General features: G+C 37.3%; 1 protein-coding gene across 9 annotated transcripts in view; it reads right to left on the reverse strand.

Moving 5' to 3' along the window:
- KIDINS220 (kinase D interacting substrate 220) overlaps window positions 1-13,949 on the reverse strand; it is a 50,039-nt gene that overhangs the window by 18,921 nt on the left and 17,169 nt on the right. For 8 of the 9 annotated variants that reach the window (XM_085542169.1, XM_085542168.1, XM_085542167.1 and 5 more), the window contains exons 18-22: window positions 13,726-13,866; window positions 12,883-13,126; window positions 12,623-12,711; window positions 11,969-12,113; window positions 10,593-10,755 (exon numbers count right to left, since the gene is read on the reverse strand). In XM_085542169.1, coding sequence (XP_085398295.1) covers window positions 10,593-10,755; window positions 11,969-12,113; window positions 12,623-12,711; window positions 12,883-13,126; window positions 13,726-13,866 — 782 coding nt within the window. Of the gene's footprint in view, window positions 1-3,030; window positions 3,385-10,592; window positions 10,756-11,968; window positions 12,114-12,622; window positions 12,712-12,882; window positions 13,127-13,725; window positions 13,867-13,949 lie in introns of those variants that run through there. The other variant, XM_085542170.1, reaches the window with a different exon arrangement.

Consider the following 13,949-nt stretch of genomic DNA (forward strand, 5'->3'; position numbering starts at 1 on the left):
ACATTCAACAAGTTCATCTTCAAACATGTAAAATAATTTTCCTCAGCTGTTTCATAGCAGCAAGTAACTAGGCAAGTAAGTGTCATTTAACGTATGCACACCATAAAAAGCAACTGACCTAATTAATTAGAACTATTAAGAAATAATTAGAGCAACAGAAGGCGTAAGCAAGAAGGCAAGTCATGTTTTACTTATAATGTGCCTTTTAAGTTTTTCTTTTGATATAGTTTAAGACAAAACTTAAAACAGTAACTTAAACTGATCAAATAATTTTCTCTTTTAAAATGATACAAAGCCATTTTTCCTATAGGTCTGATGCTAAGGAAAACCTTGAAAATGTGGGCCATTCTGAAACGCAAGACAAAACATATGTGCTTAACGACCTGGTTGTAAGATACCTGTTCTTTATTATCTAATAAACCAACACCAGCGACCTGATACTTTGCTCTGCAGTTGCGCATCCTACTCTTCTTGCACCTGGTCAAAATAGCAAGTGTCTGCAGGCACAACGGTGTATTTCTTACACATTAAAAGTTCGTATTGAAAACACTCTGCAAAATTTATAGTACTATCAATCTATCAACAATAGAGCCTGAAATACTCTTCAGGCTGCAACAGGTAGCTCGGACATTAAAAAGAACATTTTCTCATATACAAACTTGTATAAAGTCAGAAATAAAAAGTCATCACACACTCAATAGTAAAACAGAGGAAATCAATGTTTTACTTTAATAAAGACAAAAAGGGAAAGCAATAGTTTGACATTGCTACCTAGGAAGAAAATTATAACCCCCTTGGTGCATATTAAGCAGTACAGAGACTTCACTGAACAGATGCAATAGCTATTTAAAAACTCCTATTACCATAGGTATTCAGGAAAGCTTTCTTTGCAAAACCAACTATCCAAGCCAAGTAACGGTAGATAAAGCACTTCTTCTGAGTCTCCTGGTTTTGATCACTTAAGAAAGAAAAAGCATTTTCTTCGAAGATGGATATTTATTAAACTTCTAATCTCCCATGCCCAGTATCATGCTCTACCACTGAGCCATATTACACAGATCAGATTTTAATTTAACTTTCCAGAATAGTCCCTATGCCAACTTTCTTTTTAATTAAAAAGTGTTAATAGAGTTTAAAATGTCTGGATTCATTTACAGCTTTACAGTGCTATTTGAATTAGAGAAAGCAAAAAGAATTTTTCTTTTTTTAAAGAAATACTTATTAAATAGATAGAAAAGCAGCAAAATAGAGCAGTGAAGAATCTAAGACTGCTCAAAACCGCTCTGCTGCAAGCAAAAAAAGTAATTATATCTTCCTAATTAGATGTCCAACAGGATCACTCACACAAGTAAAATATGAGAATACATCATTAATCCGCGTGCGGTATTTACGCCACCAAACATTACTTGCAAAGCTTTTTTACAGCTTATCTGGAACAAAATTCATAGATATGAGACTAACTAGTCTACATTACCAAGGTAACTAGGAAGAAAGGCAGAAAATACTCAGAGAACTTCCTTTCTCTAGTGTTCTGTTTAGCTTTTGCTCTAGTCCTTTTCCCTCCCCAGCATTTTTTCAACAGAACTCTCTTCATACTTGTCCTTTAGTAATCTCTGTCCTTCTCTTTCATGCCTTGCCTCATGCACTACACAGTTCGGGAAATCACAGAATGGTTTGGGTTGGTACAGACCTTTAAGATTACCTGGTCCCAACTCCTCTGCTATACACAGGGACTCCTCCCACTACACCAGGTTGCTCAAAGCCCCATCCAGCCTGGCCCTGAACACCTCCAAGACAGAAACACCCACAACCTCTCCAGGCAAAGAATTTCTTCTTCGTATCTAGTCTAAATCTACCCTCTTCCAGTTTAAAGCCATTTCCCCTTGTCCTGTTCCTATATGCCCTTACAAGAAGTACCACCCCCGTCTTCCTGTGGGTCCCTCTTCACGTACTGGAAGACCTCTAGAAGGTCTCACTGAAGTCTTCTCTTCTCCAGGCTGAAGAGCCCCAACATTCTCAGCCTGTCCTCACAGGGAAGGTGCTCCAACCCTCTGATCATCTTCCTGACCCTCACCTGGACTCGCTCCAAAGTCTGACATCAACTGGCATTCTAGCTATTAACACTGGGACATTATTAGCATAAGAAACCTAACTTTCTATGTCCTTCATTGTAAGTAAAATACAATTAAAGGAAACTGAAAAATAAAAAGTGAACATTAAGTATTTAGAAGCAATGTCTCACTGTGAGGTCTCCAAGAATACTTAATTGACTCCTTAAAATAAGTGATTTAATTGAACCTGGCCTAGGCAAAAGATTCCTGCAGAGAACATTATGACCAGAAGAGACGAATGTGGCACTTTTAATTTCTATAATCACTAAAAAGCTACACTGCTTAAATTAATACATCAATAGATTTTACACAAGTTGCAAATCCCTCAAAAGTTAATTTCACTCTTTTTATTGAAAGGTATTTAAACAGTGTCAAAACTGGAATTAACATAATAACCTTCCAGAAAAGTTACATTTCAAACAATCTTGCTCATTTTAAATTGCTAGAAATTTGCAGAAAAAAATATATAACATGCTTTTTAACAGAATAATTTAATAGGTACTTGTCTAAAACACTGTAATGGAAAAGTAGACAGATAATGCTTATCTTCAGTCTTTATTTTACTCCTTTTCTTCTTACTTATGTATATTAACAAAAAAAACCCCTCAAATGATTTAGACAAAAGCTTTTAGCTCAACACATAATTGCAACAAAATTACAATAATTGTACCAATTAAAATAATCCTGAATGAACAGTTTGTCATCTTAATGTTCCAATGGTTTACAGAAGGATCTACTTAATTAGCTGAAATTGCTTTCCAATGTTAGTATCAAATGTCATTTGTTAAAAGTTGAACGATTTCGAAAATAATTTAACAAAGCAATTTTACAAAACACCAAGAACCAACATTTTCTTTTCAGCTGAATAAAGCAAGCAGATGTGTCATCAAATTGCTATAAAAATAAATGAGCCTTTATATGGGGAAAAAATAAATTTTACTACTAGTGCTACAGAATACTTTTTTCTGATTTTTTTTTTAATGAAATCCATTTTTTAAAAAAATAAAATAATTTCATACAATTTCTACCTTAGTCGTATTTTTAGTATGCTGTAAATACTCTTTCTAAATTGAAGCAGTAAACAGTAAAGTACAAATATTCAACTACAGGCATTTTCCTGTCTTCCTAATTTGGTTCACATGGGCTTAACACACAAAAGCTTTGAACTTATCAGTAAAATACAGCATCAAATAAATCTACACTATATAACTCCAAATCTACAATAATCAAGTGTTGTTCCATTTATTACTACATTAATCTTTTCCAGATGAACCTGAAGAAAAAAGGAAAACCAGAGGATGAGTTGCCTAATAGAGATTAAGTATTCCCCCAGTTAGTTAGCAGAGATAAATATTTCTATGATTATTTCCTGTGAGTGGTAACTTTTGGGACTTGAAGAAAAAAGCAACAAAATCATACACCCATACCAAAACTGGAAAGGCAATATCTAGAGCTGAAGAAGTCAAGAAATCCCAATACTTTCCATGATTTATAAATTAGCCAGAGTAGATGTCTTCTACAAATTATTCCTTAGAACAGTGTAACAGTTAGAAATGCGTTAACAAAACCTAATAGAAGAACTATAGCTAGCTTACATCCTTCAGTTCTGCCCACAAAAATAGTCCTGAATAAAAGAAAGCTACTGTTGTTATACTATTGGTACGTTCTGCTTTGGCACACGGATTTGCCATCCAACACAGGTTAAGTATGTACAGATACATGGATATACCTCAGATGTTAAATTCAGCCAGTGATTTGTGAATTTTATGTTGCTGCGTTTAAAACACTGGCTACTTACACCTCTGAGGAAAGCACAACCATTTTCTCACCCTGGAAGATCTCTCAGTTTTTAAAACCAAAGATGTAAGAATCTTGATTTTCATAGATTTCTTTGGTTTCCAAGAAGCACGTTTTCAAGGAAATTAAGTAAAGGGTGGAGCTCCTAAGCTGAACAGATGGCTTGTGAGCGTTCCTTCTATCTTGAGCCAAGCTATCATGTTCTAATATCTTGAATGGATGTGTAAGAATAGGCATGTCACAAAAATTCAGGGACCAGCAATAACTTGCCAATATCCTCAGAAAGCTGCCTTGGTACCTCAGTTTGAGCAAAGCTTGGGGAAAAGAGTGAGAGTTAAGAATGTCCCTTGTGACATCATGCATGACAAGCAGAGCAACACCAGAACTAGCCAGGAGGAAATGTCTAGATAGAAGGTTGTGTGACTACCAAATTCTGCATCGTTAAACAAAATATAAAGTCAACTCTGGGGACAAGGACTCTCTCCTCTTGAGTATATTTAAGCACTAAGAGAGCAAGTCATGGTCTCCCCTTCAGTACAGTCTCCTTAGATACACCAGCTGCATTTCTCACTGTTTCACCACGTAATGGCTACAATTATATTCAGAAAGTTACCTAGACTGCATGAGAGAGCAGGCAATACCATGGATCTATCAAATTACAATTACTGGTCACATACTCTGTCTACATGGGCAACTCACCATGCTTGCCAGGATAGGGTTCTGCAATTGGCCACACAGGCTGTCCCTACACACCTGGTAAAACTACTTTACACACAGAGTATTACATAAAACAGTCACTGCTGCCTCTCTCTTCCACATGTATTTTTTTTTCTTTATTGAAGTAGCCTTAGCTGCTGTGGTTAGTGCTGAATCTGATCTTTTCCTCATGCTGTAAACACACTCAAACCACATTTATTTGTGTATGTTTTCTATGAGCTTCAATTACTGACTCTCAATGATCTTGAATAAACTTCAGGTGCAAGGAAAAACCACAGAACTCAGCTTAGGTCTCTGCCTAAGCTACTTTTCGGGGTAAAAATTCAGACATCCAAAGTTTTTCAAGTGTTTACACGTTTGTTTAGTCACTTTCTGAATCCTCCTCTTGAACTCAAGAGGCTAACAAATGCCTGAAGTTCCACTTCCATCTGTGTAAACCTTAACACATGGAACAGACTTTAAGCCGTAAAGGCAGTCCAGCTACTACAAGTGACAGACTGGTAAAGCCACCATATCTAGAAAAGAACTGACTAGCTCACAGCTGCAGCATCTCCCATCTACACCTTCAGAGATCACAAGGACAAGGTGCAACTGGCAAGATGGATACGGAATCGCTCCAGTGACTTTTAAGAGCAGCTTCCAACAGACAAAGCATTACAGATTTAGTTCCTGCCATGATAAGGATACAAACAAGAAAACATGTTCAGCAGATTCATCTCATTCAGTGAATCAACTTAATGAGGAAAAGGAATGAGAAGATATTGCCCTTGTATAACTGGCTTTAACATCAATATTTTTACTTCAGAAGGTGTTAATACCTAATCACTGCTTTCTACTGCCTTAAACAGTAGAAGGTATAAAAAAAAAAAAAGAGTAAGACGGTTAAAACTCAGATCCTCAAACTGAAATGATTAACCAAGATCTCTAGGGGAAATATGATTCCAGTGTCTCAGTCTTGAGAACCAGAGAATCCCAAACAAAGAGAAAAGCACTCTTTACAAAGGAAACCAAAACTGGAATCCTTCACAGCAGGACAAAAAGGAAAAAAAACATGTGTTGATACACATAGAATAAATTTAAAGTAAAACTGGGGCTCTTCTCATCCTCTAAGCTCTTTTTGACTTAGGTACATCCATTCTGAAATACAGCGACTAGAATCCTGCAGCAATCAGAATGGAGTTGCATCACAGACATGTATAATACAAAAACTTCTTTAGTCTCTTTGCTAAAAACTCCTAAAGACACAGTTTCCTTTTCCGCGCGCTGTTGAGCGCTGAACATACTTCTTCATCTGTCAGCAATGCATTTGTGAATTTTCTTCATAGGTGCAGATCCACAGACCACAACTACATCAGTAGCCCAACCGATGAGGTCATTTTTCCCAGTAGGCTATGACACACACATCCACAATGACTTCCAGCTGCAATTTGCTCATCGCTTCTTCTGCAACCCTCTGTGAAACAGCTGTGCCGGTTAAATCTCCAGATTGCATCTTCTCCCTGTCAGGGAAGGAGTTTCTCATGGGACTCTTACTCCTACTTTTTGCTTCCCTGTTCTGCTTTCCTCAAACAATCTTCCCTGCAATTACCCTAAGTTTTAACACACGTGAATGTTCTCAGGATCTCACCTCCTATTATCCTGAATTTTAATACATGAAATGTTCTCAGGATCTTGCTTAAAACTTCTGAAATTTCAAGACATGACATCACCTTCCTCACGTGTTCACCGGCTCTGCTGAAAATTCAAATTCATGAAAAGTATCTTCACTCTACAAAAGCCACTGCAGCTTTTCCCAATACATCCTTTATTTAGATCTGGCACTGATATTCATTCTAGTGTCATGGTTATTTTACGTAGTCTTCACAAGAGCACATTCCCATAGCTGGCTAGTTTATAAGTGTGAAAAGTATCAGTTGCAAATGTTCAGTTGAAACTTGCTTTAATCTGGCAACTTAATACAGTGACAACTGCATTTACAGAACGCCCGAGTATTCTGCTCCCCTTTCAGGGTTACAAGCCTTTGCTTTCTGCAATTTCTACAAGCCATTCTGGCACTACACAGAACTGACGCTAGGGAGATTCTACAGTAACACAGAAGAGAACTCAGCACAACATAAATAGAGACAAATACTAACTGTACGCTACTAAAATCAATGTAAAAAGAACATAATAAAAAAAAAAAACCTATTGGCAAAAGATTACTTGGAAAGGCAACTGACAAACTCTAAAGAGTAAATACTGGTGCCACTAAGTATACCAACTGGAAGGCCAAACAAAGTAGAGATCCACACCAGCAAAGAGAAATGCTGGCAAGTAAGAGGACACAAGTGAGATGATATGGCGTGTTGAAGGGAGTATGAAGATTAAAGACTTTTTTTTTTCCAGAATCTGGAGACAAAAAGCCAACAGTGTAGACTCAATATTTATCTTCAAAATTTGACATAATTGAAAAGCATGGGCTTATTTCCATCTACTAAAGAAAGAACTATAACACGAACATCTACCTGTTACTAAGAGATAAGGAAGCAGCGTTAGCTCACAGTCTGCCCACAGAGATGTTGCAAAGTGATGCTCACTTTAATTTTTGCTCTGAGTATTCAGCACTCACAGACATTATCCTATAAGGTGCTGCCACCACCCTGGAGAGGCACAACACCATCCAAGTGAAAGGTACATGAGGTGACTACTCCAGCTTCACTAAGGAACTGATGAATAGTTCTAGGACAGCTTTCATTTGTCTTAGTTCAGTTTTCCTAACTACAACAGACAGCACTGAGATGTGACAGCAGGCAGACCCTCCCTTTACTACATAGCCTGTCTATGCAGTTTGCAGACCATTTTATTCTTCCATTTCTTCATGCTCTACTACTCGACTCTTTTCATTTTAGCCAAACCTTCTGTATTGCTTATTTGAATCAGCACCAAAAAACAAAGCACCTGGTGGAAAAGATGCTGTACCTGAGAGCAGAGCACCATGAGCCAGGCAGAGCACCGCGCGAGTGCCACCTGCCGGCACCGACTGCTGGCAGGGAACAGCTGGGAGCTGCCTGCCTCCAGAGAGAGCCACGCAACAGCTGTACAAGGGGTTTGTCACCTCTTGTCACACCCTCAGTGCACACCTGAGGTATCTGTTGCAAGTCTTCAGTTGAAGGTACCTATAACAGACCCACCCGATGGGTCAATCACTGCAAGGGAGACCTAGCACTGAACAGCGACTGTACCATCAAAGCACTGTCCCCATATGGAGGAAGCAATCACAAGTTGAAAACTCTACATATAAAAAAGAATCTCTGAAATTGCCATCTTCAAAGGAGGTGTCCGAGCAGCCCCCTCTCCTCATACATTTACAGCTTAGAAATGCATCAAAATCGAAGGAAAGTAATCACATTCTGGTTCATGTTCTTAAGTACCAAAACATTTTCAAATAACTCCTTCCAGAATAAAAGCCAGGGAAGAAGTAACAAGCACTTGGTACAGGAGTAGGAGCTATAAAAGTACAGAAATCTGGTATCTATTCGTGGCACTCCAAATGGGAAAGCTGTTCCTTCAACTAGAAAACCTATGAAAACAGAGATTGAAGTTCTAAAAGAGGAGCTAAATTAAATACTCTATTTTGAATTGATACAGGAGCAGATATATTGAAGCCAAATTACTTCAAACAGTTGTAGATGAAGAGCAGCAATACACTGCTATACAATGAAAGGATTATTTTGAATAAAACAGAATTTTCAGAGCATCAGATAATCCCAGAGGAGAGTTCACAGACCTTTTCATATTCAGCATATGGTGAACACAATTGCCCAAATCATCAGACAGATGAGATCTCAGCTTTGTCTCTATATTAGGAGAGCTGTAAATTTAGTTCCTTACATAGGTTTAACAAAAGAGTGTGAGAGATGCATCAACTCTTCCTAAGCATGGAGCGAGGGTGTTATTATGACAGGTTTTGTTTGTTTTAACCAAGAGATGGCACAGGGTTCTTCACTGTTGTTTCACGTTACAGATCCTTTAAACACTATAAACTTATAAATAAACTTATTCATGTCTATATTATGAATCTGCAAGCTACTCAAGTGACAATATTACTTCTAGATACAACCTGCATAGCATGAGGCAACATTGCGTGGCAGGTTTCATGCATCTCCTCCACACCTGCATAAAACTTGACAGTGGCAACCATTCAAGTGTCTGTACTAACGACCAATAATCCAGAACCTGAATAAGCCTTCTGCATTCAATTGTTCCTGTTCTTTCCTTCTCCTCAAGTTGGTTCATTACAGATTTAATGTTACACTGGAGTCACTAGTGCATGTTTTTGAGAACCAATCAGGTCTCTTATTTCCCCTTCAGATCCTCAGAAACAACAAACAGGTCAGTATGTCTTGAAGACAGCACTGGACTTTGTTCATTCTGAAGTGATTTAACACTGCTGATGCTCATTAATCAAAAGGCACTAATTAGTACCACAAACTAGCTTCAGGTATACATCTGTAGCTAGTAATGCAAAGACCTCATACAGGCTTTCTAGGTAAAAGAAAGTATTATACCTCACAAGAGATTAATAATATCCCAACATCCTAATGGACACTCAGTATGAAGAAAAGATTAAAATCTCTCAAGCAAGTTAAACAAGCATGTGCAACTTATCAACAGGGTGAAGAAATGAACTGGAATTTGAATTAGTGAAAAAAATGTGCTTCCCTAATTATTTCAGAGCACAAATCTCCCATATTTACCCTTTATCAGAACAAACAGGATTGCATGAAACAGACTAAACAATGTATGATTAAAATAGTTGTTCCAAAAAATTTCAGCAGAAGCCCAACAACAAGTATTTGACAATACTGATTATCCTCTGCTGTTAAGCAATGAATCAGAATAGAATTTCTTAAGCTGGAAGATAAAGATCATCAAGTTCAACCTCTGGCTCCACAAAGGACCACAAAATCCAAACCCTATGACTGTGCCATTCAAATGTTCTGTGAGCTCTGGCAGCTTGGGGCTGTGCCCACTGCCCTGCAGAGCCTGTTCCATGCCCACTACCCTGTGGTGAAGCACCTTTTCCTAATACTCAGCCTAACCCTCCCTGATGCAGGTGACAGGGAATGAAGAAAAGATGAAAAAAAGAATCTATATCCATTAAAAAAAAGTTTTGCTTAGATACAGCATCAAAATCTTTCAGAAATAGTAGCACAAACTGTATTTCTTTCTCAGGACAAAATCATCTATCAGTTTGGCCCTAAGATGGCTTAATTTAAACCTGTTCCATAACTTTAAAAGGAAAGACAGCTGAGGTTTTACCATTTTCGGTAGCATTAAAGAAAAATGTCTGATATGAGACATTATCTGTACTTCTTTAAATTTTTCTCATACCAACTGGTCTGGAATTGAAAATCTGTGTTAAAAATAAAAAGACCGCAATATTTGTCATCTTATTCAATCAGAAAATGACAAATTTACCATCTTATTGCCACCTGGTCACTTCTCACTATCCACATTTCTTTTCTCACAAGCAGCCTGGATCTAGACAGCCACGTTCACTGGCAACACCTCTTGCACTCAGATGCAATATGTAGACTGCACTTACGGATAGCAACTTGTATCAGCAACCAAGAAAGAACTCATGTTCCACCTTCACACTCTTCAATTTCAGTAAAAAAAGCTGCTATATCCTTGAGCACATCATTAACAGAGCACCAAAACTGCAGAGATCTTTAGGACTAAAGGCAGTTCGCAGACTTTACGCAGATCCTGATTTCTAACTAAAGAAACTTAGCTAGTTCTTTGGATTAAATAGTGCACTAAATAGTGGTAAGTGTCATTTTAAAAGTTGCCACAAGTTAATGGAAGAGAGTAAGACTGTAGGAATTCTAGATTACAACTACATCACTGTTCGAAAGCCATGATATTTCAATAATCATTTGTAATGATTATTTTAATTATTCAAACCACATACCATCCACCTACCTCTCATAGATGGTTTTTAAAGTCAGCTGATCTGGAACACCTTCAGTCTCTTCAAGATGCAGTATGAGCCACGACGTTCTATATGGCCACTGCTCTGTGAGATTGATCCAACTAGCAAGCCTATCCCAATTGAAGGTGATTTGATTTGCTCTCAATAAGCGACCTAATACAACAGATAAAAGAAACACAGTTGGTTTTTTTGCTGTGCTTTTTCTCTCCCCTTTTGAAAGATATCCGAAGTAACAATTACATATGTCCTTATGTCCCTTATCCTGATTTAAGTACTTTCTGGTACTATAACTGTCAACTTCAGCTTCCAGCTAAGTGGTCTCATTCTGTTACAGGCAAACTTCAACAAAATTAAATACAGAAGTTCACAAAACTCATGCTAATATGGTGAAAGATCTTCTGTGTACTGGGATGCAAAATACAGTCAAAACAAATAACCAGAACTGCCATCTTTATCAGTCAACAAAGTGAATTTCAAAGCTATAAATGAAAAATAGCTTTCAGTTAATAAGACAAGGTCTGAATTACAAACAAAGCTTATTTCAGAAGACATAAAAAGGACAAGCAAACCAAGTTCATAAGGTTTAGCAACTTTTTTTTCCCCCTACAGAACTGCATTCATATTGGTGACATGACATTTAATTTACAGCTTGAAGGCTCTGCTCTTGGAGTTCTTCATGATGTTATCGTTCATAATCACAAGTTACTGTTCACTGTACTGCTGCAGCAGGTTTATTAGCTCCATCTATGTGCCATGCAAGAGTGACATAGCAGTTTCTGACCTGTACTCAGAATAGGCAATACAGCTACATTTACTCAGTGCTATGCTTTGTATGCATGCAGACAACTGCAATATTTCTGCTCCTGTGAAAGTTTTGCTCCCACAATTCTCTCTTTCAAATGATTCAGTTCTCATTAGAAATTTGCAAGATTTTGTAACTTAAGCATTCAACGTTATCCTACAAAGGCAGGTCACCAAACATATTTTGTTGCTGGTATTACTGGTAGGGTAGGAGAGCATCAGTCATCCTAGCACTCAATTTTTATTAGGCATTAGAAGTTCAGAAATTCTATTTTCATAAACTTAACTAAGAACTTATGATAATCTGATTAATGCTGGGTCTGTTAAAACACAACAGTGCCCTCTTCCTTCAAAACACACCACTATTCACTTAAGTATCTACCTGTACAGTGCCCTACCATTCATCATTTAGTGAGGTTCTTTAACACATATTTACCATAATAAATTTGCATGTCAAAGTTTTAAAATATTTTTAATATTTAAGACAATACATCTGATAAATCCACAAATCCCTTAGGTTTTCTAATCAGCCTTCATATCACAGGAAAATAAGTGCAACGCTTACCTGTCACCGAAACTATATTTAGTAATCTTCTCATGGTCTGAGGACTGATATCACTGAACCAATCCTCTGTAACCAAAAGCTTGGTCAAATCAAAGGACATCTGGCGAGTAATGGTGCGCTGCATCTGACGTCTTCGGTAAGTATCCTGATAAGCGACACACAAAGGCAAGAGGTACTGATCAATAACAAAGTAATTTATGTATCTGAAATTGAATTAATTTTACTTCAATATAAAGCATATATTCACAAGGTCTTAAACCTGTGAGGCTGAAATACCATAAAAATAATAAGAAAAAAATAAAATTTAGCTGAATTTAACTCTGACATACTACGTAACATTTGACATAGCACTTAAATAGTATGCTGTATCATTTCAGCATTCACAGAAAGCTTCATCAATCATACCACCAGTTCCTGAATCTGAAGCTTTGAGGAAAAGAACACTTCAGTGAACGAGCACAGCTTCTCTTCTTTAGTAAAACATCAGTCTGCTGATTTAGGAATATAGTTCTCCTATACACACACTCTAACTTCCCAGGAATGGTTTGGTAAGTCTTCAAAGTTGATGCCATTAAGTACGTGAAAGAAGAGAGAAGAATAAGGAAAAAAAAGCCCTATTACTAGTACTGGACCACTTAGTATAACATCTCTCACCCGCCTATTGAGAGCCGTTTTGCTGCCAAGCTTGGTCATCTCTCCAAGGCTGTTCTGAGAAACTCTTCTGTCAATCTCTTCATGCAATCCTATCAGGGAAAAATAACAAAAAAACAAAAGGCATTTTCTCCACTCATATACATGTGACTGCATTATAAAATAACTTTAATCATCTACAAATTACTTAATTAGCTTGTTCCATGAAACAGAGCTTACCATTGTTTTTGGAACCTCAGTATTACTCTCCTGCATAACTTTACCTGCGTTGTCTGTGTAAGGAACGTCTCCATTGGTTGTCGAAGCTACCATCAGCTTTTTTGCATTACTTAGTCCTCGACTATTCAGAAAAACAGGCAAATGGACTATATTCCGCATGTAATCGTGTCCGTTTATGTTTGAGTCACGTAGGACACTGTTGAGATTCTGGTTAATAGCTTTTATAATGATGTGTGGGTCACTCGCAAAAATAGCAATAAATGGGCCTTTGGAAAACAAGACACGCACCTGTAAGAAAGGAGATAGTAAGCCCTGTTACTAAGCATGAATCATCTGAACATCTGAGGCAACATTTTATATTCACTCTGTCCTAGACAGAACAAGGGACATCAAAGATGTCAGTTTCTTCAATATGACATGTCTAATGTTAGGTACTCATCCACAGTTAGAAATAAACATTCTTGACACATTAGCAGAAGTACTTAAAACAGAGAAAATATTATGCAGCAATCTCATAGCCCCTGAAATATTTACCATTTAAGTATCTGTCATCTGAAGTACTTCAAAAAGAACCAAACACTCTTCAAACAACGTAAGTTTGTTTCAAAAAGATTTGTTTTCTAGTAATTAGCACCCGCTGATTTCAAAACATTTCACATTTACAATCACATATAGTCCTGCTACAATGTAATTTTCAACTTCTGAAAGCTTTTCCTCTTATTGTTACAGCTATGCTTGTGCACACAAATGTTTAAAAATGACTATAATGCAACAGAGACTCTGTATGTGTGCTTTCATTCTAAAGAAAGTGAAATAATCAGATGTATCTGAGTAATCTATGGAAGGAAGAAATCCAGAGCTCATCTCTGTATAACGATCCAACTCACAGTATCGAGCATTTGTAAAACCTTGTCCTGCTCGCAAGCATCCAATCCATCAATAATTACAACAAGTCTTGTCTGATTCTGAGTGAAGCTATCAATGGTTTTTGCCATTCTGGCCATCAGCTCCACTTCGCACTTCAAAACCTAAGGATAAAAAACAAAAAAGAAAAAGCAAAGAAGGAAAGGACATAGTTATAGTACTTACATCTCAAAAAAATGCACCTGAT

Source organism: Coturnix japonica, chromosome 3, assembly GCF_054131305.1.
Source record: "Coturnix japonica strain WE chromosome 3, WE-NBRP24, whole genome shotgun sequence".
Taxonomy (NCBI): Eukaryota; Metazoa; Chordata; class Aves; order Galliformes; family Phasianidae; genus Coturnix; species Coturnix japonica.